This window comes from Lissotriton vulgaris, chromosome 2_2 (assembly GCF_964263255.1).
Source record: "Lissotriton vulgaris chromosome 2_2, aLisVul1.2, whole genome shotgun sequence".
NCBI lineage: Eukaryota > Metazoa > Chordata > Amphibia > Caudata > Salamandridae > Lissotriton > Lissotriton vulgaris.
In genome coordinates, this window is record NC_141688.1 from 214,721,203 (window position 1) to 214,747,795 (window position 26,593).

General features: G+C 43.8%; 1 protein-coding gene across 1 annotated transcript in view; it reads left to right on the top strand.

Moving 5' to 3' along the window:
* Positions 1-26,593, top strand: part of LOC147729256 (SH3 and multiple ankyrin repeat domains protein 2-like) — a 2,641,300-nt gene that overhangs the window by 2,526,901 nt on the left and 87,806 nt on the right. Inside the window, exon 18 of the mRNA XM_086959557.1 lies at positions 25,308-25,390. Within this exon, the coding sequence (XP_086815683.1) occupies positions 25,308-25,390 (83 nt within the window). The remainder of the gene's footprint in view (positions 1-25,307; positions 25,391-26,593) is intronic.

Here is a 26,593-nt window from a genome sequence, read left to right on the forward strand (position 1 = left end):
AAATTCTTTGGACGCCCTACAGACTGGGTACTCTTGGTGTAGTTGATACAGTTGTGCTCTGTTAACCTGTAACTTGCAGGGAGTCCAAACCGTAATCCTTCTGGAAGCAAAGCAAAGTCATTAGGGCTGTAGTACCAGATTAGGCAGCAGGTGCAGTACTTTGGGTGCATATCAAAATTCCAACAGGGCAGTCCTTCTCCTAGTAGTTTTAGGAAGCTGATCTGAAGGGCTATGCAGCTCATCCACATTCATCCAGTGTTCCTGTGCATAGTGGGGGGTGTTAGGTGTTAGACTAGGGATCCCTTTTTGGCTGAGGTAGGTACCTTAGGCCAAATAGGGACTCTCGTTTCCACGTCAGGGAAAGGAAGGACGCTTTCTGATATAGCCCCCACTTACCCCCTTGGTAGCTTGGCACGAGCAGCCAGGCTTATCTTCAAGGCATATGTGTATGGTATTTGCAAATACGCTCACAGCAACCCAATAAGGACACCATGCAATGTGTAATACATTAATCAGGTAGTCTGTTATACAGAAATAAAGTAATGCGTAATACACTCCAGCACCGATAATGCTAGGCGGTCTCTGCCACTCGTGCTGACTCGCAAGTAGCCTCTGTCAACAGTTGCCCCCAACACAGGAGTTGACAAAAAGTGAAGCTCCGCACTACTGTCACTCCCTTGGCCAGTCCGGCCGCAAAACGAGCCTAAGCAGAGGCTTTCGCTGCCGGAATGAGAGAGAGGCCGAGAGCATCTCCCTACGAGCCCACACCCCGCCTCAGGCGTCGAAACACGTTACCTCAGGGGTGAGACCTCATTCTCCTCTTGTCTACCAGCGACTTGGGCCTCCGATGCATTCTTTCTGAACTGGCAACTGCGGGCTCGGGCCAGCGGCACAGCTACTATGGGGCTGCTGGTCTGGGCCGCAACTGCTATGAAGATCTCAGGCTGCCACAGGGCATACGCACACAGCGTCACCGAGACTCACTTGAGTTTCAGGTGCACAATAACCGGGCACTCCTCAAGAAGGTCTCAGTCTGCACGAAGAACACGCATTCAGCGTCGCTGAGACTCACTTTAACTCCGAGTGCATGATCACAAGGTAATCCTCACGAAGGTCTCACGCTTTACCAAGCACATGAACACAGAGTCGCTCATACTCACTTGGTTTCCGGGTATACACTAACAAGGCAATCCTCACAAAGGTCTAAGGCTGCACCAAACACACACACACAGCGTAGCTGAGACTCACTTTCACTCCGTGTGCACGAGCATAGGCAATCCTCATGTAGGTCTCAGGCTGCACAAAGCACACGCACACAGCGTCGCTGATATTCACTTGGATTCTGGGTGTGCACATTAACCAGGCAATCCTCACGAAGGCCTCCGGCAGCACAAAGCACACGTAGACAGCGTCGCTTAGATTCACTTGAATTCCGGTGCACACAATAACAGGACAATCCTCACGAAGGATTCAGGCTGCAAAAAGCACATGCACACAGTGTTGCTGAGCCTCGCTAGGACTCCAGGTGGCCACAAGCACAGGGCACACCTTACGAGGGTCTCAGACTGCAAAAAGCACACGCATACAGTGTGACTGTGAGTCTCCTGGAAACTTTTGTGTTCCTGTGTTTCTGTAACAGGGAGCCAGCTCACCTCGGGCCCTTGTGGATACATTACTACAGGACACAGCACAGCAAAGTCCTTTCAGGCAGAGGGACACAGCCCACGGCAAAGTCCCATTAGCCTTTCCTTGGTTAAGACAGCAAACTGAAGGCCAGCCCCAGAACACCAGCAAGGGTCAGTCCTTTCCTTCAGTCTCTTCAGTTGTTTCTTCCTTGGCAAATGTTCCTCTTGACCATGAAGTATCCCCAGTCTTGTTCAATATTGATCAAGCCATTATCCAATGTTCAGGGGCCCAAGCTCTCATAGTCATACCCCTCAATGGCTATGATGTCTTTGTGTTCCGGGGGGCACTGACCCCTGTTCAAACCAGTTCTGGGCGCCTCTCTACCAGTGACACCTTATTCCTTTCATTAGTGGGGTTCTGGATTTCAATCACTCAGCAGGAGATGGGACTGGTTTGCAACAGCAATCCAGGCCTCTTCACCTCTAAGGGCTACTCCTACCACTACACTCCAGATGCCTGTTGCTGCCTCACCTCCTATCCTGGGTCAAGACATTCCCTAGATCCTATCACTTTCAAATCCAGACAGTCAATCCACAACCAGGCAGAGACACACAGAAATGTTGGAGCACAAAAACTCAGCCACTTCTAAAAGAGTGGCTTATAAACACACCATGCAAAATCCACCTTCATAGAAAGATGTGTTTTACATTATGAGTTCAGGCAGACTAAACTTCACCTATCCATCTTAAGCCTTTGGGAAGATAGGCTGGAACACATATTACACAGTGTCCCCATTCTGTCCTATGGTCAAGATGGCCTTTCCACAGTGAAAAACGAAATGGAGATTATTTTACTGTCAGGACATGGCACACACCTTAGTACATGTCCTACCTTTCACATGCACTGCACCCTGCCAAGGGGGTACCCAGGACCTACCATAGGGATGTCTGATGTGCACAGAAAGGGGATTGTAAGGTCTGGCAAGTGAGTGCACTTGTCAGAACAACATGGCAGTTTGACAAACTGCGCGCCGGCACTGCAATGGCAGGCCTGAGTTCCCTCTTTAAGGCTACTGGTGTTGGTGCCACAAGTAGTGCTGCAGGCCCACTAGCTGGATAACGCGAAACCCGGAAGATCGACATGAAAGGAGCACCTGCTGTCAGGCTCCCGACGCATGTTTGATTGAATTGTGTTTTTAAACTGTGCTTTGTGTGTCTTTTTAAAATTTGTGCACTCACTGTTCCCTGACTTCCCCGGTCCACCGCTGCTCTCAGTTTGTTTGGAGAGAAGATCTTTTCAGCCAATACCGGCAAGTCACTCACTTCCATTCTGAAACTGAAGTACGTAGGTCAGCAGGCTAGTCTGCCGCTCCCTCCGTACTTAAGCACTACATTTCCATCTGCGTGCCCTGGATAACGCGACTGTATGGTACCCCGGAAGATCGACATGTAAGGAGCACCTAGTATTGGGCTCCCTTCGCATGTTTGATTGAATTGTGTATTTAAACTGTGCTTTGTGTGTCTTTTTAAAATTTGTGCACTCACTGTTCCCTTACTTCCCAGTCTACCGCTGCTCTCAGTTTGTGTGGAGGGAAGATCTTTTCAGCCAATACCAGCAAGTCACTCACTTCCGGTCTGAAACTGAAGTACGAAGGTCAGCGGGCTAGTCTGCCACTCCCGCAGCACTTAAACACCATGCCCCCCGTGACACACAGTGGACGCGCGCCGGTGGCGCGTCAAAGGCAAGCCATCTGCGCCCATCCGCTCCTGGACCGGGCTGAGAACCACCCCCTGCCTGTTTTTCACAAGTCTTGTTCCACCATACTGTTCTATTACTAGGAGCAACTCAAATCAATGAACAGGCTACATCACAGTTGCTTGACTATTGGTGTAGACCAACTAAGGCTTTAACATCATACGTAGACAATACTCAATTGGTGTTGGCTGTCAACAACAATGGAGAGAAAATGGCCCACAATTTCCAACTTGGAATGCTTGCGTGGATGACTTAAATTAAACACCGATAAAACAGAGTTGATGGTTTTTGGCAATCTCTCTCCGGCCTGGTCTCCCACGTGGTGGCCAGCAGATTTTGGACCTCCCCCCACTCCAGTTGCCAAGGTCAGAAACCTGGGGGTCATTTTTTACAGTAAACTGTCATTTATGCATCATGCAAACTCGATAGTTTCTACTTCATTCTTCACTATAAGAATGATCAGGAAACTTCTCCCCTACCTTCCCACCAACGTAGGTAAAACTCTAGTCAGCACACTTGTGATGTCACGCATCGACTATTGCAACGGACTCTTTATTGATGCTCAAGAAAGAGTATTGAATAAGTTGCAGTTGGTGCAGAATGAGGCAGCTAGATTGATTACAGGAACGCCTAAGTTTACACCAATTTCTAAAATCATCAGACAGCTCCACTGGCTACCGGTGAGAAACCGAACAGAGTTTATAGCTTTATGCATTGCTTTCAAAGCAATTCATGCCTTTGGACCTGCATTCCTAAAACAATCTTTATGTCCTTACACTCCGGCACGATCCTTACGATGCTCTACAGCAGGCCTCCTAAAGGTCCCAAAACAAAAAAACTAAAAAAGTCTCATAATTACAACCATCAAACTTTGGAATAGCTTACCATACCAAGTTAAGACCAGCACTTCCTTGTTAACATTTCAGAAGCAGATAAAGACATGGCTTTTCAGTCACTAAAATTGCTCTTTACTGTCAGTGTATCCATAGCGCTGAGGCACCTTCGGGTAATTGTGCGCTTAATAAATCTCTTAAATAAATAAACTAGTTGCATTTCCATTACCAGCCCTGGCACACATAGTACACTTAACTAGGGACTTTACTAGTAAGGAACCCATACCAATCATGGACCACCAATTATCCTTATACTTTATACAGGGAGCTGATCAGCAGTGGCAAAGTACCCATAGCGTCTAAGTTGGCAACACCATGTCAGAAAAAAGCTGCCCTAAAGTGTAATTCTGCCTTTGATGGCCAGTTTGGCTTGCCTCACCCCCTTCCTGACATCTACTCTGCCTCTTATACTTCTCTGCCCCCAGGAAATCCATTGTCTCTCTGACAGGGCTGTTCACAACTCATCAGAGCAGCCTGGCCAGCATAGCCAGAGGCTGGCCAATCAGGAGACAGCAGCTCACAGAAAAGAAAGTTTAATTAAGTTTTCTCTGTCATAGTTATTATACATCTAACAGTGGGAAGCTGTATTTATCTTAACTATTAATATGCTACCTTGAAGTATAGTTTTAGGTGGCTACTTTCAATATTTATATTTATATCAAATATTACATTGTTTGCCTTGGGAGCTATTCACTACAATGGGGAAAACTACATTGGCAGTGAACTTGGGCAAAGTGGGAGACTGCCGGAGGCGGGGGTGGGTGTTCCAGGCTTTAGCTGAGAATTTTGGAGAAGGACTTTGAGGGCTGCTGTATTGCCCTGGTCTAGGATGGAGCAGAGGTCATCAGTGAGGCCTAGTAGGGAGGTCTCAGTGCTGTCGTTGCTTTGGAATCTGGATTGTGAGATGTCCAGGACATTGTTTGCTGTGATGAAGTTTGCTAGCCGGGTGTGACAGCCTTTTCCATGACCTTGGCTGTGAATGGAAGCAGGGAGATTGGGCAGACGTTTTTAACGTCCGGCGGATCCGTGGAGTGTTTCTTCAAGAGATGGTTGACTACGGCGTGTTTCTAGTCGTTGGGGAAAGTGGCAGTCTCAAAGGAGCAGTTGATCGTCTCACATAGTTTATGTGCGATGACAGAGACAGTTCTGTTGAAGATGTGGTGTGCACAGGGGTCTGAGGGTGCTCCCTAGTGGATGCTTTTAATGGTCTTCAAGGAGTTTTCTGTTATGGGCGGGACCCATTTGAGCAAGGTCTGTTGGGTGTTGTCGCATGAGGGGGGCTGGAACGGTGTGGTGGTCTTGGTCGTCGAAGTTGTCGTAGACCATCTTAATCTTGTGGTGGAAGACTGAGCTGAGTCTGTTGCAGAGGTCTTGGGAGTTTGGGACGTCTCTTGTTTCGCTGCTGGGTTTGTGGAATTCCTGGATAATGGAGAAGAGCCATTTGGAGTTGTGTGAGTTGGTGAGAATTCTGTTGTCGAGGGATTTTTTCCTTGTGGATTTGATGAGTTGTTAGTGTGTAGTGGTGGCTGTTTTGTAGGTGACGTGTGTTTCTGGGGTTTTAGTTATTCCTTCATGTCTTTTCAAATCGCTTGCAAGAACGTCTAGATTCTTGGAGTGAAGGGGTGAACCAGAGTGCTTTCTTGATGTGTCTTCCAATGGCTTTTTTGAGGGGGAGAATGTGTCGGCGCAGGTTGTGATCCAGTGATGGTGGTTGCGTGCTGTGGTGTTTGCGTCTGTCATAGTCTGTGGTGGGGGTGCTGACGAGGGCGGAGTGAGCTGGTGTTCAGTGACTTTGCACCAGCTTCTGCGGGAGAGGCAGCGGGGGTGCTTGTCTATGGTGTTTTTTTGAAGGAGAAGTGGTTGCAGTGGTGATCTTTCCAGAGGAGTCCTTAGTGTGGCTGTAGGAGACGCTGTATCCTTTGGTGAAGGCAGGGTCAAGTGTGTGTCCCGCTGTGTGTGTGGGGCAGTGACTAGTAGTTTACTTCCTATAATGCAGAAGTTATGTAGGAGGGAGGCAGTGTTTGAGTCATTGTAGTTATCTAGGTGGAACTTTAGGTCTATGAGTAGGATGTGATCTGTGGATGCGAAGGAATGGGGTGCAAGGAAGTCAGTGATGGTTTGTGAGCGGTGCTGTTCGGTGAGCTGGCAGATGATGCTCGGGTGCAGAGGTGGGCGAAGGTGCAGCGGTAGTGTAGATAGGAGACTTGGCTGTAGGTGTTGGTCAGCGTTGAGAGCTGGCATTTGTTGTTGTGTCTGGGGTTGAGATCATGGAGGGTGCCGGAGTTTTAGCAAAGGGGGGTCCCTGGCGTCAGTCGTGGCCGAGTCGCGGAGGTTTTGGTGTTCATTGGCCCATATGTTGGTGAACATATATGGACTGGCTTACTTAATTAGCTAATGGTCATATCCCTAAAAGTGTGCAAAGAAGTCACCATGATGAACATTTTAGATGCTTATTACTCCCCATTAAGCCAGGATTATCTAAAGCTGCTAAAACGATTCAGGATATATGGCAAAGAAGTGAAGAGATGCAGGGTTCTCTGTCTACACGCCTCATTCAGAGATAGCCGAAAACATTTATCTGTGGGATTTTTATGGTGTATGTTAAAGATATTGGGCCCAATATAGGTGGCCCATTACCGGTCGGTAAACCAGAAAATCAGTAAATTTCAGGTTTACCGACCGGTATTGAGTCATTTGCTATGTAGGGGAGATTCGGTAAATACTGAATCGGTATTTACCGATTCTGTATTTACCGAATCATCATTTAACGATTCGGTATTTACCGAATCATTAAATGACATGTAGGAAGCACTATATAGAGTGCTTCTGTGCTTTAAGTTGGTGGTAAATAACGAATACCTCTGTAAATGCATATCTGTGCATTTACAACAGTGCAACGTGGCAGACATACATGGCCTTAGGGCAAGTATGTGTGCCACATGTGCACACAAGCACTATTCAGGCGTGCAACAGGCTGTCAATGTGACACCCTGTCACCCTTGACTCTTTCCCTATTTTACCGAATCGGTATTTACCGATTAGGTAATTCACATTTATTCATATGGGCCTCCTGGTAATACTTTCCGAATTTTTCCCTACATAGCATTTTCCGATTCTTAAAATACCGAATCGGTAAAATTCGGAATTTTAGAATGGGTAAATATCCCTCACCTACATATGGCCCCTAGTCAATAAATAATGTTTGTATTAATTCTTTAGGCATAAAAATGCCAGAACTGATTGTGGCTTTCAGGCACCATCAAAATAAAGCAATACAATACATACAAATATAAAAGAATACAATAACTATCAATTTCACAAATTGAGTAAACAAACAAAATAACTAGGGTGTTTAGGTCCTAATTTATCATCAGTTGTCGAAGGTTTTACAATGAAAGAATGAGAACATGGGCTGCTTTAACTGTATTGAAACTTCTGCACACCCTGGGCAATAGACAAAAAAGAGCATACATATGTTGACTTCAAAGTTTAAAAGATTTTGGAAACCTATATGTACGGTCTATTCATATTTTCATCATGGGCTCCTTTCTTCGGTGACCTGCTAGATTTCGCATCTACCGTTGTCTAGTACTTGTTCCATCCCCTCTAGATCCTCTTTAGTTTGTTGTTTCCCAGCTTTATATGTGTCTCCATAAACAATGAAAGCCGTGTGTTTGTAGTTTGCTTTCTCAGCACTTTTGTGTGAGAATAAACAATGCATTAGCTGTTTCACAAAAAATTGGGTATACCGAGAGAGATAGACAAATGGCCAGACCCATTCAGCCATTAGTTGCGAACCTCCTTAGGTCATCAGGTGTTATCAGTCTACATACATTAGACACTGGTTGAATATAACTAGCACAAATGAGGGATGGAGTTGGACATTGCACCAGTCAAATCACTGTAGGCCTGGGTGGAGTTTGCAGAGTTATCCTCTGTGAAGTGCCGAAAAAACTCTATTGCACTCTGTAGAGTTCCATGAGTAGTAGAGTGTGGTAAGTTGCACTGCTCGCGCTAATTATTAGCGCTAGTGTTAGCTCTGGTAGTTTGTCCTGCGCTGTGAAATTAGTGCAAACTGCACTATGCCTCACACCAGCGGGCGCTGATTCTTTCAGCCACTCACGGAGATATTCTACTCGAGCAGCAGTTTCTCAATGCGAGTGGCATATTTCTCAATGCGAGAGGTCGTCGCTGCCCATGTCGAGAAATCCCACCTGGAGGAGGTCTAGAGTCTAGAGTGCCTGGCACTCGCCAACTTAACATTTGTGAACCTCACAAGAGAAAAAACTCAGCTCCGCGTCACTTCAGAGTTTTGTGGAATTCCACACACCACGCAGAGTGGGCAAAACTTCATGAACTCTGCTGGCAGATACATTTCAAGCTAAGAGACTTCCATGAGAACATGAAATGCTGGAGAAATTGTGGCTAGAGAATGTGCTGTGATCATTGCCAATACAGCTCACAGGAAGATGGGCTTGCTGCTACCCTTTGTCCTCTTCGCTGCTGATCGGTACCCTGTTACCACCATTGCATTGTTCTCTTGAGGACTGAAAGAACATACAAATTCATCAATGTCATTGTATGCCCTCTGGAGCCCAATGTGGATCTCTATGCATGAGCTCTTATGTAATACATATGAGTGCTACAATGCTGTTAGCATCATCCGTCAGGGGAGAAGCATGATGGTGTCTGGCCCTTTACAGGTTGTTCTATTGCAGCCTGGGAGAGAAAAGAATTAGCTGGAAAAAGTGACTTGAGATTCAATCTGCCACCATCATGGATGGCAAGTTGGCAAAATCACAACATGGGTGGTCCTCACACCAGCAGGTGGGTCAGGAATAACCAGTCTACTGAGGTCTAATGGCTAATGGCTGCAGCACTACTCTGGCCTGTACACCCCACAGCTTCTGAGAGCTGGTTTTAATAAGAGCTCACATTAGTACCATGTGACAGGTGGAAACATATTCTAAGTGTTTTTTTTAATTAGTGTGTGCACTCTTTGATTAATTCTGACCCACTTTTATTCTAAAGAAGGATTCAGGTTTGTAGAAAACCTAGTAAATTATTTCAGCTATGCAAATTTACACTCACATCTAGAAGACTGCATCTTGCATCCATCCCCTACTTACACACTTCTCTACACACCCACAGTCATTCACTTATACATCAACTCACACTTCTCCACATACACACTAATACATTGATCCTAGCATTCACATGCAAAAATTCATTCCCATATTTTATTTTTATACAACATCCTACTCATATTAATGTATCCATCTACCAATACCCATACATTCCTTATTGCTTAATTTGTAAAAGGAGTGCCGGTGCCCAAAGCTTTGCTCAGAAGCCCCCGGCTGTTTAAATTAAATGCTGGCCGGACGAATACCGAAGCTGGGTAGTCTTTGAATCACCTCAGTCCTCTACTACCCAATCTACCACCAAAATACCTCCCCCTTTACCTCATTCTTGAAGGTTTCTGCTTTCTCAATTTGTGATGGGTATCAAGTCTCTCTCTACCTCCTCTTTCCGCTTTGTTTGTTTTTCACTCTCTTGCTATTGGTAAATGTATGATGAGGAAAAATAAGTACTGGCCCTGGAAAATTAGTGTTGATGGCCCCCTGGAAAGGACCTACTCAAATTAAGCCCTGCATGATTGTCCACTTAAATGTGTGCATTCATCTCATGTACCCACACCCAAGCATTCATCTGTCCTACTACAACAAAAGAATAAGTCATCCACCCACACCCAAGCAGGCATCCATCTACCATCACTCATATTAGTGTTTATTCAGCTAGGAACTTTCACCCAATCACAGTTGTATGCCGCCACATTCATCCATGTATGCATCCACACAAACATGACTCTGAGCACTTTACCACTGCTCATCAGTGCTAGAGTGCAATGCTCCCTGTGTAAAATGTATTGGGGATTGGTTTATCCATGATTGGCATATTTGTTTTAATAATAGGTCCCTAGTAGACAGCACAAGGTGTGCACAGGGCGTGTAAATCAAATGCTACTAGTGGGCCTGCCACACTGATATGTGCCACCCACATGAATAGCCCTGTAAATATGTCTCAGACCTGCCACTGCTATTTCTATGAGTGTAGTTTTTAGCTGCTATTTCAACCTGGCAAGTTCATTCACTTGCCAAACCCAAACCTTATCTTTAATTACTTGTACATTACCCCTAAGATAGGCCCAAGGTAGCTCCATAGTCAGGGTGCAGTGTATTTAAAAGGTAGGAATTGTACTGGTGTTTTTTAAGTGTCCTGATAGTGAAATACTGCTCATTTTGTTGTTCACTATTTAAAGGACTATCCCTTCCACGAGTAACATGGGGATTCTCTTGAAATATTATTTAAGTGTAATTTCCCATTGGGAACAGATAGAGATTTGGAGTTTTGGATCTCTGAACTCCCATTTTAAAAATAAATCTTTTGGTGATATTGGTTTTTAAATTGCTTGCTTGAAAATGCCTCTTTTAGAAAGTGCTCGAAGAACATGAAAAAGCCAGTACTGATGCTATTTATTCATACAAATACACCAATCACTTGTATCACTCAAAGCAATTGTTATCATTTTATTTTGAAAGTGAATTATATTTTTATTTTTATTTCGATTTTGTATTTAAAATATACTTGTGGGGATTTTTTTACTTTTTAAACATACGCTCGAAAGACAATTTTTCTCTGGACAGAACATAAATATTTACAATTCACTAATGATGTGCAAACATTTACATAACACATACAGAGCTAATAAACCAAAAAAACTAAAAAACTCAAATGATCAAAAAGATTTGTGAAAAAGGTAGAAGAAAAATTCTAAGAAGTTTTAGAAGGAGAAAGAAAAAGAAAGGAGAGGACATACAATATCCAACCAATTTTTGGCACAACCGTTTAGTGTTCAGGTAGAACAATTCAATCCCTGTAATAAAATAATTTTTGTCAATACACCTGGCATTTTCTTGCTAATCCATTCTGTGCCTCTGACTGTCTGTAGAATACAAGTCTGGGTTAGCTGACAGTTGGGTTCTTGTGCATTCACTCTAGACAGTCACACAAAGGTAGTAGTTGTGTGCCTTGTATATCCTGATGGGCCATTACCAGGCTGATGGGCCTTCTTGAGCTAGAGAGGTGGGGTGAGTTGTCATTGATACCTGAATAGGGCTGTGCCTGTCCTCACACAAAACTGTCTCCTCTCCCGTACAGTGTGTCTGGAGCCAGGTCAGGGAAAAGCAGGGCCTTGTGCGGGACATAATACATTTTCTAAAGTTTGCCTACTTCAAAGGTAGAAAGGGGTATAACTCCATAACTCCATTACACTCCATAACCAGATTACTTCTAGACGAAGGACATTCTGGCAGGAATAAGAACTCAATGCTGTAGGAGGGACTGACACTCTGCCTGTGGCTTTGATGAGCTGGCCTGCTACTGGCTGCTACTGCCTGGGATTGAAAGGACTGGACTTTGCTTTCTGCAACCTGTGTCTAAGGTTCTCCAAAGGCTTGTGTATGCTTGTCTCCTGTTCAGAAGTCTCAGGGCCTACGAAGACTTCATCACCAGTGTATGGGCTCTTCTGCTGAGAGTCCTAACTTACCAAGTGATGCCAAATCCAGTTTCCAGCGCTTGTTTTCTTGATTCACTGCTGTAAAAGAACGACACATCACTGCTGCCTGCCACGAAGCACTGTCCTCGCTCAAAACATCGACCACAGCTTTCCCGCAGGCCCCAGATTGTCATTGCAGCACATCTGAAAAATTACCGCAGCAGGAGTTTCAAGCACCGTGTCAACAGTGTTCATGGCAGCCCCACTGACTCTGACGCAGAAACTGCTTCACAACTGTGGAATCGATCCAGTGTCTGCTTCGCTGCTATCACATTGACACACTGTGTCTAGATCATCAACGCATCATCGCTGGGCGCACATTCTTCATTGAGACCACACCGCAGTAAGGAAACGAGGCTCTGTGTCCATAAACCGAGACATCACCTCCCCTGCCAGTAAGGAACAAATGCAACACCTCCCTGGCCAGGAAGGAATCAACCCATCCCCTCTCCTGCCTCTCACAGTAAGAAACCAACGCAATACCTCCCCTGCCAGTAAGGCACCAACACATCACTTCACCTGTGTAATAAGGAACCAATGCATCAATTTTCTCGAGCGGCTAACCTCTACTGCCACTTGAACTGTCTTTGATTGTTGACACATCTTAGGAACTTTGTGCTAAAAAGAATGCATCCAATGATTTCTATGGACTAAACTTGCTTAATCTTTTCAAAGTGATATTTTGATTGGTGTAGGTTGGATTTTTTTCGTTTTGGTCTCGTTTTATTTCGATAAATATTGAATATTTAACTAAATTGGTGTGTACTCAATTTGTAGTGTTTTCACGGTGTTACTGTGTTTGTGTGTAATAAACATTGTATACTAATTGCCTCTGAGATAAGCCTAACTGCTCGCACCAAGCTACCAAGGGTGTGAGCAGGGGTAATCTTCGGTATGTAACTCCATTACCCTGACTAGAGTGAGGCTTCTTACTTGGACAGGGTACAAACCACTCCTAACTAGAGATCCGATTTCTAACAAAAGTCATTGTAACAATACATTAGAAATAATATATACACCTAAAATAATTAAAATAAAAAAGCCAGAGATATTGTCTCTGCCAATGTATGTATATGTGTGTGTGTATATATATATATATATATATATATATATATATATATATATATTCACTGAAAAAAACATAGGTTTCAGGGCTTATATAGTTACGAATTAGCTTTTAAAAAACCTTTGAAATTCACTCAAAAAACTATAAGTTTTAGGGGTGTTAGAGTTAGCTGGACATTTCACTCATACAAAACCATTGAAATTGCTCCTATATAGTTAGTTGTACTAACTATATTTCGCGCACCCGCAATCCACTGCTGATGATGTCACATATTACATCATTCATGACATGGTCAGTGACATCACTGATGACATCTCAAATGACATCAATGATGACATCACTGATGACATCATCCAGTGAATGTGGTTTGCTTCGTTATTTAAATATGCATTATATATATATAGCAATTTGCATTGAAGTATGAGTGGATATATAAAAATAAATATTTAGATGGAGGACTTCCACAATGTATAGTGTCTCACTAAATATAGTGGATAGTGACTAAACTGTGTGAATATCTGTATCACTTTGTCAGTTGTTGTGTAAACTGGTTCTCCAGTTGGTTACTAGCTATGTGAAAGTCTATATTAGTTATTGATTAGTTAATTGAGTATTTGTATGGGAGAGTGAATGTGTGTGTGGTTCGGTGGAGGGTGTGTGACTGCCCAAAGATGTGTGAATAGTTGATTCAGTAGATATATGAAGTTAAAACTACATGTTCTAACAGTTGTTTGGGTGAGTGAATATCTGTATGAGTGTGGTGATGAGCAAATATATTTCTCAATGGTACATGTCCAACAAACTAGAAAAATAAAAGGCAGTGTATGTGTCAGTTGTTGTATATAAATAAGTATACATAAGACTCAATGATTGTGTTAGTGACTGAATGGATTATTGTATACTTGTAATAATGATTTTATAATATACTAAATATGACTTACTATCTAAATGAATAGATGAAGTGGTGTTTGTGTAAGTGTGTAGCTAAGTAAGTATGTAAGTATGATCCATTGTTTGCATAAGTGAGTAGGATAACTTCATATGTGAATAGGTTGTGTGCTGGTGTGTAATGTCGATATAGGTGTATAAGTATTTTTGATAGTGTTCTATTGTTCATTGACAGCATGTATGAGTGAATCTACAGGTAAGTGATTAGATGTGTGTATACATCTAGGAATCACTGAGTGGGTTTTTAGATACTTGTATTGCTGTGTGAATGGATTCAAATATGATACTCTGTATTTGTATAGAGTGATGAAAGATTTTATTAGTGTATGAAAAGGTGTATGTGATTGTCACATGGTTGATGTCATCAGTAATGTCATCATTGATGTCATTTGAGATGTCATCAGTGATGTCACTGACCATGTCATGAATGATGTAATATGTGACATCATCAGCAGTGGATTGCGGGTGCGCAAAATATAGTTAGTACAACTAACTATATAGGAGCAATTTCAATGGTTTTGTATGAGTGAAATGTCCAGCTAACTACAACACTCCTAAAACTTATAGTTTTTTGAGTGAATTTCAAAAGTTTTTCAAAAGCTAATTCCTAACTATATAAGCCCTGAAACCTATGGTTTTTTCAGTGAATTTGCAAGGTTTTTTAAATGCTAATACCTAACTATATAAGGCCTGAAACCTATGGTTTTTTCAGTGAATTTGCAAGGTTTTTTAAATGCTAATTCTATTAGCGGATAACATTTAAATATGTTAATGTCCTTATGGGACCACCTGAGCAGCTCTAGGGGGTCAGGTTGTTTCTACCCTGCCCCCTTTTTGCATTCTACACATTTGTTTTTCTGCTTCTTTTGTGCCTTGTTCTACCTAGCACAAATGAATGCCAACACTTCCTGGTTAGAAGTTTTGACAGCCAATGAGCATGCTGCTTTCCTGCGAAAGGCATGCTGATTGGCTGCCACTGTCTGTCAGCACTCCAAACCAGGAAGTGTTGGCAGCCATCTTGTGCCTCGGTAGAACCAAGGCACAAGAAAGCTGTGAAACAAAGGTGCAAAACACGCAAAGGGGACAGGGTAGAAGCACCCTGACCCCCTAGGCCTGCTCAGGGGGTCCCACAAGGACCCCCAGACCCATAAAGATTATTTGTTTTTGGTTTTCCCCGTGCTACGCTCAGGGTACGCGTACATGGCATCGCACCCAGCACGTACGCCGCGAAATTTCCCCCAAAAAATATTTGTTTTTTTTACCTTTGGGGTCCTCCTAGGCCCCCCTGATAAAACCTAGGGGGTCAGGAGGTCTCTACCCTGCCCCCTTTTATAGTTTTCCCCTGTATTTTTTCACCTCTTGTGTCTCGGTTCTACCGAGACACAAGATGGCGGACTCTCCGGACCGTTTGGAATGTTCACAGACAGCCTAGAGCCAATCAGCTTTCCGCTCGCACACTTCCGTGTCGCGCCAGCTGCGCTCCCCGGTACGCGTACCTGTAAGCGCTCGAAGCGCGCATATAGATATATATGTGTTTTTAAAGTTAATTTTCGTAAAAACCACTGGAGCAATTTTCACCAAATATAGAAAAGGCACTTCTGCGTACCAGTCCCTACAATTTTGCCAAGTTTGGTATAATTCCGTTTGGGCTGTAGCCGTGTCTAATCGTCCTATGGAAATTAACATGGGGAAAACACGTTTTGGGACCCGCCTTTTTTCTCGGCCCCCGCATGACAAATCCCCCCAAAACTTCCAGGGAAGGAGCGGAGCGGAGCTGGCCTAAATTTTGAAAAATTACACGCAAATTCCTCAACTGGCGCCAAAGTTATTCCCAATAGAATGTTGCGGATTTCCTATGGTAGCTAGGTCCTAACTATATATACCTACTGGATATATATATATATATATATATATATATATATATATATATATATATATATATATATATATATATATATATATATATAATATGGCATAACGTTTTCCTAAAACAAATCCCCTTGCGACGGATAAATGGGTACAGGCTCCGATACGTGTGCATCAATCTCCTACATTTACTCGCTCCAGTTCACCAGTACGCGTTTCATTCACTGCAGGTGACCTTGATCACATGAGGAAGCGCTGCAAATCATGGTCTTTTAAATTCATTCTAATAATCACCATAGTAGACAGACAGTTCAATTGTGAAATATTTTTTGCGATTGTTCTATTTATAAAGTTATATACATCATGTATTTACTTTGACGTGGTTTTCCTCTTTACATAAGGCATTATTGCAGGCCTAAATGTGTGTCATTATGTCATTATACACATAAATAAATAAATAAATAAATAAATAAATACAATATTCAACCATCAATCTACACAATCTATACTAATATAATAAAGAGAGAGCCCAACCCTTTTAGGCGGGTAATCTCAGGAACCACAGCACCAATCACAACACCCAATACAGCGTTGGCAGGGCAGTTGCAGCAGAAGGACATAGGCTATGCAGACACCCACCATATTCATTGAAAAGGTAATAGAACTGTGCCAGCAAAGTAGTCCCTTGTGGGCGTGTCTGCGTTGTGCTGTGGGCGTGTGCTGGGGGCGTGACAAACGCTGGGGCCGAGTGGTACGTACCGCCCTTCATGCCATGTCTCATATTGTGTGCTGGGGGCGTGGGCGTATTCGGGGCGCAAGATTACGGGGTAAAAAGCGAGTGTTGTACAGGTTCTGTACATTCCAGCTCCGGGTGTCCACCCTGCTCCCTTTAAATACCCCTTCACCCCATAATCATAACCCACCCTTACTCCTTAAAATACCCCAACACCCTTAAACACTAACCCATCTTAACCCTATAAATATACCCTGTACCCCAAAACCCAAACCTATCCCTAAACCCTAAAAATACCCCTGTACCCCAAAACCCAAACCTAGCCCTGAACCCTAAAAATACCCCTGTAACCCAAAACCTACCCCTGAACCCTAAAAATACCCCTGTACTCCAAAACCCAAACCTAGCCCTGAACCCTAAAAATACCCCTGAACCCAAAAACCCAAACCTACCCCTGAATCCTAAAATACCCCTGTAACCCAAAACCCATACCTATCCCTAAACCCTAAAACTACCCCTGTACCCCTTAACCCAAAACTATATCTGAACCCTTAAAATACCCAAACACCCCAAAATATATACCTCAGTACCCCAAAACATATACCCCTATACCCACACTTACCATATCCAAACATAAAAAACCCTGCTTTTACTATTCATGCATTTACAACAAATTTCAGTGTAAATGTCTGCGTGGTAAAAGCATATCAAATGTAATGCCATGCGTTTTATGGCATTGCGGAGTCATGGTATTTTCCTAATAAAAGTATGCGGAGTGATGGTATGCGGAAAGAAAGTTGCGGAATAATGGGTGTTTACCCTCCCCCGGTAAGTACATTGGTGGCACGGCGGCCCACATCTCCAGCAACATACTCATATAAATGCATGAATAGTAAAAGCAGGGTTTTTTTTATGTTTGGATATGGTAAGTGTGGGTATAGGGGTATATGTTTTGGGGTACTGAGGTATATATTTTGGGGTGTTTGGGTATTTTAAGGGTTCAGATATAGTTTTGGGTTAAGGGGTACAGGGGTAGTTTTAGGGTTTAGGGATAGGTATGGGTTTTGGGTTACAGGGGTATTTTAGGATTCAGGGGTAGGTTTGGGTTTTGGGGTTCAGGGGTATGAATTGCTGCCCGCCAGTAGTATATTGTATTGTAGGATTTCGTTTTGATAGCATTTCTTATCTGTGACAGGCCTGTGAAACGATCCGATTCACAGTGCACTGCTGATGCACTTAAGAGTGTGCGTTCAGTAGTGTGTGAACTCGAGTTTCCCTACTTTATTTTTCCTTGCAATATTATATAGCGCAAACTCGACAACATGGCATGAGCAAAATTTACATTACAGAAGAACACATTCATTTGTGGTAAGCACGGGGAGACAAAGCGATTTGCCTGGTATCACAGGATGTTGAGCTGATGCCGAGATTCGAACGTAGCTCCCCAGCTCTAAAGTTCGCAATTCTAGAACTTGTGGCGGGAGGTGTGTCTAAAAGTGTATGTCGGTGCTGGCCATCAATGAGAGAGACCTGTGCATTTTTCAAATCGGTGGTGAAAAAATATGAGTATGTTGCTGGAGATGTGGGCCGCCGTGCCATTACTCCGCATACTTTTTTTACGAAAGTACCATGGCTCCGCAGTGCCATTATAACGCATGGCATTATATTTTATATGCTTTTACCACGCATACATTTACAATGAAATTAGTTGTAAAAGCATGAATGGTAAAAGCATGTTTTTTTAATGTTTGGATAAGGTAAGTATGGGTATAGGGGTATAGGTTTTGGGGTACTGAGGTATATGTTTTGGGGTGTTTGGGTATTTTAAGGGTTCAGATATAGTTTTGGGTTATGGGGTACAGGGGTAGTTTTAGGGTTTAGGGATAGGTATGGGTTTTGTGGTACAGGGGTATTTTTAGAGTTCAGGGGTAGGTTTGGGTTTTGGGGTACGGGGGTCTTTTAAGGGTTCAGGGCTAGGTTTGGGATTTGGGGTACAGGGGTATTTTTAGGGTTCAGGGCTAGGTTTGGATTTTGGGGTACAGGGGTATTTTAGGGTTCAGGGGTAGGTTTGGGTTTTGGGGTACAGGGGTATTTTAGGGTTCAGGGGTAGGTTTGGGGTACAGAGGTATTTTTAGGGTTCAGGGCTAGGTTTGGGTTTTGGGGTACAGGGGTATTTTTAGGGTTCAGGAGTAGGTTTGGGTTTTGAGGTACAGGGGTATTTATAGGGTTCAGGGCTAGTTTTGGGTTTTGGGGTACAGGGGTATTTTTAGGGTTTAGGGACAGATTTGGGTTTTGGGGTACAGGGAATATTTATGGGGTTAAGATGGGTTAGTGTTTAAGGGTGTTGGGGTATTTTAAGGAGTAAGTGTGGGTTATGATTATGGGGTGCAGGGGTATTTAAAGGGAGCAGGGTGGACACCCAGAGCTGGAATGTACAGAACCTGGGAAGAAAAAATAATGAAATATTGGGCACAAGGCTCGCTTTTTTTTCCGTAATCTCGCGCCCCGCACACGCCCCCGCCCCCAGCACATGCCCACAGCACACGATATGAGACATGGCATGAAGGGCGGAACATACCACACGCCCCCTGCGTTTTATCACGCCCCCACCACACGCCCACAGCACAATGCAGACACGCCCACAAGGGACTACTTTGCTGGCACGGTTCTTTTACCTTTTAAATGTATATGGTGGGCGTCTGCATAGCCTATGTACTTCTGCTGCAACTGCCCTTTCCAAAAACTGTATTGGGTGTTGTAATTGGTGCTGTGGTTCCAGAGATTACCCGCCTCAAAAGTTTGGTCTCTCTCTTTATTTTATATATATATATATATATATATATATATATATATATATATATATATATCCAAAGAAAATCCTCAAACCTCCACACCACACGGCGTGGCGAAAGAAGGAGTTTTATTAGTAACGTTTCTGGCGACGCGTTTCGAGTAACGTGTACTCTTGATCACACACCGATTAGTCAGTCAGCCTGTTATTTTTAAATGCTTAGATTCCCTGACCCCTCCTATGGGCCACACCTCCTAACGTGCATCACATGACCATTAATCAAAGGCATAGAAAAGGTGCAAATTACAGAATGGAATACAAAAACAGACGATATTTCACGTTATATTCAGTTCAAACAGTACGTTTTGCCTGAAACCAGTGCAAGTTATGAAACAAGTAGATCTTGTTTTCAAAATTACAATCTGTCTTATAATTTTATAATGAATAAAATGTACATTAAAACATTATTCCCATTTAAAACGTTGCACACATCTCATTGACATCCTAAACAATTATCATAACTGCATAAATGCTGATGCCCGTAGGGCTAATAAAGTGACTGGTGCTTTATCTTTACTGCGTGAATGCATGTACCATTCGGTATATAAAGTGACCAATACTAGTTGATATTGAATAACAATCAGATTTAAAAATTGTTCCCACCCTGAATCTATGAAATCATGTGACATTTAATATATGTGTGGTGGCATTCCACCCTAATACCCACAAGCTCATGTCCTAAATATTTATTAAAAATTGAAATTTCTTGAATTATATACATCATAAATACTAAGACCTGTTTACACTATATATACTTAAAAATCAAAGTATATGTGCTTTTCTGTACATGTGCATACTAATGAGTGAGAAAAAGAAAAAAAATTGGGAAAACCCAATGTGAAAAAATAGTAAAAGCTGATACGAAATATATATTTTACAACTTATGTACAAAATTTACAAAGAGAGAGATAAAAATCCATTAACACATACAGTACTTGATCTGGTGTGTTGATTTCATAATACACCCTCAATATGTACCTATGTGTTGCTTGATGGGTTGTTATTAATAGGCACAGGTTTGACTCTAAAATACCTATCGGGTGGACCAGGACTTGTGATATAAACCAACTATGAACTACAAGTGGACAAATAAAGGTGATATTTACAGAAAGTTGTGAAGATCTTTAGTCGTGTTTAGCCCATAAGGTTGTTTGCTATCCAACGTGATGATGTACTGAGTTTCTAACTTTCTCAACATTTTGTCCCTGTCTCCACCCCTTCTTTGTAAGGGCACTGCATCAATAACGTAATAACTCAAGCACGACAGATCCCTGTCGTGTGTTGAATTAAAATGTCGTGCCACGGGGTAGGCTGAGTCGTGATTTACGACTGCCCGGAGATGCTGCAAAATCCTCACGTGCACCTGCGACCTCGTGCTTCCCACATAGCACAAGCCGCAGGTGCACGTCAGGACATACACAGCAAACTCCGTGCGGCATCTGAAATTGCCCTGGATTGCAATTTTGGTGCCAGAAAAAGGATTGACATAGTGTGTGGTGTTTTGCCCAAACTTGCACCCACGGCAAGAACGGCATTTGTAAAAACATTTTCTGTTGAGCCAGTCACTGCCACTGATCAGCTCTGGACTTGGCTTCACCAGCCTGCTGTGCATGCTGAAGGCTCGTCTAAAGGTGATGATTGGTCTATCTGTAACTCTTGAGCACAGTACACTGTCAGTTTTGAGAATAGACCAGTGTCTGTTAATGATGGATTTGATCTGACGGTGTTGCTGACTGAAAGTGATAATCAACCTTGGAGATTGGTCACCACTCTCGACTTCAGCGGGCTTGGGCATGAGGAGAGATTATCTAGATCTTTCCTTGGTTTTAATTATTGCTTTAGAAAGCGTTGACTCGCTGTAACCCCTAGCCCTCAGACGTCTCAACATCAAGGTTGCTCCCTCATCAAATTTTTCAGTACTGTTGCAGATTCTTTTCAACCGCAAAAGTTCCCCCAGAGGTATACTTTCGATTACATGTCGGGGTGTCCACTGCTGGCGTGCAGTATACTGTTGCAAGCAGTGGGTTTACGGTATAATGATGTCATGATATTGATTCCTTCAATATCGATTTGGACATCTAGAAATTGGGCTTATTGTCTGCTTACATTAGATGTAAAAAATAAATTACTGTTGTTGGTATTAAGAGTTTTAACAAACCGGTGTGCGCTCGAAATATCACCCTCCCATATGCAAAAAATGTCATCAATGAATCGCATCCAATGTTTGACATTGCTGAAACCCGGTGTTGCGATGAGATCCCGCTCCTCCCACCAGCCTAGCTGGGGGAGAATATATATATATATATATATATATATATATATATATATATATATATATATATATATATATATATATATATATATATATATATATATATACATACATACCATGGCAGTGAAAATAAATAAGCATGGGCGAATTTTGCGAATTCGCAATACGCGAATTTTGCCAATTCGCGATACGCGAATTTGCAGATTTGCGAATTCGCAATCCTTAAAATTCGCTAATTCGTGAGAATTTGCGGATTTTTTTATTTCTGCGTGTTCGCGGGTGTTCGCAGGGAACTTTGCCTGTTCGCAGGTGCTCGCGGGGCGCTTTGCGTGTTTGCGGGTTGTTTTTTTTGCCTGGTTAATCACTGCCATCCTCTCGTTTTTTATGCCCTTCTGCCCTCTGTGCCACTCGTTTCTGTGCCCTTCTGCCCTCTGCCCCACTCATTTTTTATCCCCTTCTGCCCTCTGTCCCACTTTTGTGCCCTTCTACCCTCAGCCCCACTTAGAATGGCGCCGGCAAGCTGCCAGCGCCATTCTAAAATAGCTACAAAGAGCTTCACCAGGAAGCTCTAATAGATAAAGTAAAGCAGGTGCTCGATCGAGTTGAAGGTCAAATTAAGTTACACAATCATTAATCACCCCAAGTTTGGGGTGATTAATGATTGTGTAACTGAATTTGACCTTCAACTCGAGCACCTGCTTTACTTTATCTATTAGAGCTTCCTGTTGAAGCTGACTTTTGTAACTATTTTAGAATGGCTCTGGCAGCTTGCCAGCGCCATTCTAAAAGAGTTAAAAAAGTCAGCTTGAACTTTTGACCCAATCCGTTCCGCTCACGGATTTTGCGGGAAATTCGCAAATCTTGAGGATTGCGAATTTACCGAAAATCCGCAAAATCCGCGAACGGAACGGATTTTCCGCCCATGCTTAAAAATAAATAATTACGCTATTTATGCAACTCTACTATTAAACACGCACTCACGCATTTATTAGTACACTTCAAATGTCAGATTTGAGTTTATTACCACAGTAGAGCAAAATTTATGTGAGAAACCCTTCCACTGCTGCACAGGTTGCTTGTAACCAGGCGCGCAACGCCCATTGAGCTGAGAGGGCTTCAGCCCCCCTCCCCCCACCGTTGTGTGTGTCAGCCCGGGATGGAACAGCTTCCCGGGCACACACACAGCCGCACCAGAGTACTTCATAGGTTTTAAAAGACCATTTACTTACTAACGAGATTTGTTGTGTTTTCATCCCTTCTTAGAGCCCCAGCATCTCCACTCCGCATATTTCTGGAAGAATCAGCCCCCCCCTTCGAAATTTTTTGTAGGCCACAACCCCAAATTTTGCTCTAGTTGCGCCTCTGCTTGTAACAATTACTCTACACAGGGAAACAACTATCCTAAGAATCACTGGGTCTCTTTAATTTGATTTTACCACACTGCACAAATGTTACCACTTTCATTCTGGTTTGAGTTTACTATCTTCTGTGAAAACGAGTAAACATGCAAAATTCCAAGGCGTAAACCACAAATACAATTGTGCAAGTGTTATATGATATGTATGGCCAATGTGCAGAAGAGGATGGACAACATGACTCATTTATGGCCTCTTCCCACACTCGAGAATGGTAATAAATATTATGTATGTGTGGACTTGAGCCCTGTCTTATTTACAGCATAGGAGGTTTTATTAAATAGTCTGATTTCGTTCCTCTGAACAGTAGTACAAAAAATAACAGCGACATTCAAATTTTTTCCACAGTTCAACAATCTCCTTTTTAATGTAGCATATATGTTAGAGTGATTATTTGTTTATTTCAGTATGTAGTGAATTGCTGATAACCTGAGAGGTACGAACAAAACCATCTGTGTGGATGAGTTTAATGTGGATGTTTATCAGTGGAATTCCCTTTTCGTACTCACATAACGTGACTTTACACTGATCAATCAATTTTCCCACACCTATTGTTGCACAGTCTGATGTAGAAATGCAAGCAAATGAACCTGCTGCTTTGAGCATTCCATTTTAGGATTCTCATGTAAAGGTGATGAACACCCACAAACCTGTGAAATTGTAGGTATTCACATAGTTTTTCAGTTTTTCACAGGCCACTCGCACCCCCAGATACGATCAGAAATATACACCTCTCAAAAACAAAGGAATTATCGATATCCACTGTGGGGAGGAAGCACCCCAAATTCGGAGGACGTGGAGAGGAAACTGTTTCTCCTCAGGGGAAATATTTCTCTGTGGAGAAAAAAAGTCAGCATATCAAAATGCACTTTTTTTCTAGGAATGTACACATTCTTCAATGTACACTCTATAAAAATGGATATTCATGTGAGTGCACCTAGGAAGCTGTCACTGTACGAGATGGCCAGGATTATTTGTGTACTTTTCTGAGAATTCAAAACAGAAATGTGTCGATCTGCATCACATAGGTCCACAGCTGTTTGCAGAATCTCACAAGCTCTTGTTCACTCTTGTGGTGATGGTGGTTGTACCAGTCGAAGAGTGAAAACGTGTTCATGCCAGGATGTTCTTCAGAAAAAGTCATATCTGGGGTAGTCAGATGGGTAGTTAATCTGCTCAGGCCACCAGATCCCAGGAATCTGGTTGTCTTTTTATAATGCTCTGAAACATATTAAGTGCACTAAAACTTATTTTGATAAAATGCTTAAGATCACAGACGTTTGATAGTGGGAGCAGACATGATTTGGAATAGGTGTGTTAACTTTGAAACCAGGTGACTTGAGGGCTGTAACATACCTGTGCTGCATTTCCTGTACCTAGATACAATTCTACCTAGGTCTATCCCGCTCTCTTTCTTACAAATCCTTTCGTTGTGTCCTTTCCTGTTGCATGGTTGTACTTCTTTCCACATTTGGGGCGCATTGATGTGTTGTTGCGGACATCCCTTCTGGCAGCCTGCCTTGTTTGTACATGCTCACTGCGTGCCCTGCTTAGCCTCAGGTGGTCCTTATACGGGAGCAACCATGCCAGAGCCAGGGCGGTGGAGGCTGCAGCCCCCGGGACCGCGCGCCTGATGACGCCGGGGCAGCTGCTGCACGCCGCTAGCGTTGGAGCCCGTCAGATGGGCACGCGGGGCGCGTGCGGCACGCAACATTCGGCGGGGATGGAGCGGCGCTCTGGGGCGCGAGGCACCGGCGCGTCCTGCTAGTTAGCGCGCGCCGCACACCTCGCGCGAGCCCCCTTCACGCGCCGGCATGCCCCTCGCCACCCCTGGAAGGCTCTCCGGGTGCACCGGCAACGGCGCGCGGCTGGTGCATTGACCACCATGCCACGCTGCCCCCACCCCGCTCTCCTGTCCTTAGAAGCACGGCTGGCAGACAGATGACACGCTGGCCCCTTCATCCAGCCATTCATGCACCCCTGCAGTCTCCTCTCCGGGCTCTCCTCTTCTCGCTTCTTACATTGAAATCTCTGCCATGTTGCCATCCGGAAGCTGGCTCTGCCCGCGCACATTCACAGTTTTTTGATGTCATGCTTTATGTGGGGTTTTTTTCATGTCCAAATGCCTGCATACTGACTGCACTGTGCTTTGATTACTAACTGCCTGTGATGATGTTGAACCGGCGCTCGGGCCGAGCTGCGACTCGAGTGATGATGAACATGGGCTGTAATAATGGTCGTTATCCGCGGAATTCTCTCTACAGTGACTGCATCATCGAGGAGAAGACGGTGGTCCTGCAGAAGAAGGACAGCGAGGGCTTCGGGTTTGTCCTCAGGGGAGCCAAAGGTAAGTCCCTCTCTCTCTCTCTCACCCCTCCCCCACCCCTCCACCTCGCACCCCCTCCCGCCCTTCGTGTGTTCGCATGTGCTTGTGCATGCATGTCGAGGCTGCAAACCTTATGTATGGGCGGTGAAAAAAGAAACAGGAATTCTTCTTGGTACTGTTTGGTTGCTAGACAACGGTCTCCTCAGTTGGCAGTACTACTCATGAGGTTTTTTTTTTTTTGCTATTTTTTTTTTTTTAGATCTCATCTACATCATGCAGCTCTGTGTATGGCACTGTGTGGGAGAAAGTTCGTGTTTTGTGCGCGCACGTATGACACGCTTTTAAAGGGAGAGTGGCGTGCAGTTGGATTACCGTAATCTATGTATGTCAGCATTGGAGGGACACTAGCATTCTGCTACGTCCGGGCTGGTCTGTGTCGACATCACGGCACCACACGCTGCTTTCATGCCATTGCATTATTGCCCATAGCGCGCGCGCTGCATGCCGCAAGGTGACATTGGTAATTGCATTTTAACACAAAATAGTACACTGCTATCGTAGTTGTCTTCCCACGACTCACACCGCGAATTTGTGTCTGAATGACTATGCCCCTGGTGGTAAGTGCTTTTTGGTGGAGTGCGTGGGGGTAGATGGGCGTGCACGGTTTCACACCTTGGCGTGCATTTGTGCATAACTGCTTGTGCAGTGACCTACGAGTTTGCACTGCGCGGGTTTGGCCTTATGGAAGTGGCCCTCGGGCAGTCGGGCTCGCTAGATGCTCCAATTTTGTTCCAGGAAAAGCTTGCATGGGTATTTGAAGATAGCATTAAAAAAAACCTTCTAGGAGGCTTAGTCAGGCGGAAATCTTGTTAATATTCAGGCAGTGGGCGGCAGCGCCAACCAAGCCTGATGTTCCCGCTGGAACGCGAGAGAGTAGGCCCAGTGATGTCATCATGGGATGAGCCTGGTATCACAGCTCATGGGGTGAGGCCAGCGGTCCACATCTGTCCCGGAGGTCTAAGGAAGGTGCCAAAACTGCATGTGCCCTGGGGAAAGGTTAGTGTGAATGAAGCCCGTGGACTCACAGTTTTTCATATTCTTTTTAGCTTTGAGAGCTCGAGAGGGTAGAAAGATCCTGAAGTTTTGTCATTAAAAGAGGGGCTACTCCAGCGGGTGGCAGGAAATGATACCCACTGCGACAAGGTTAACAGGGCCACTGGGACC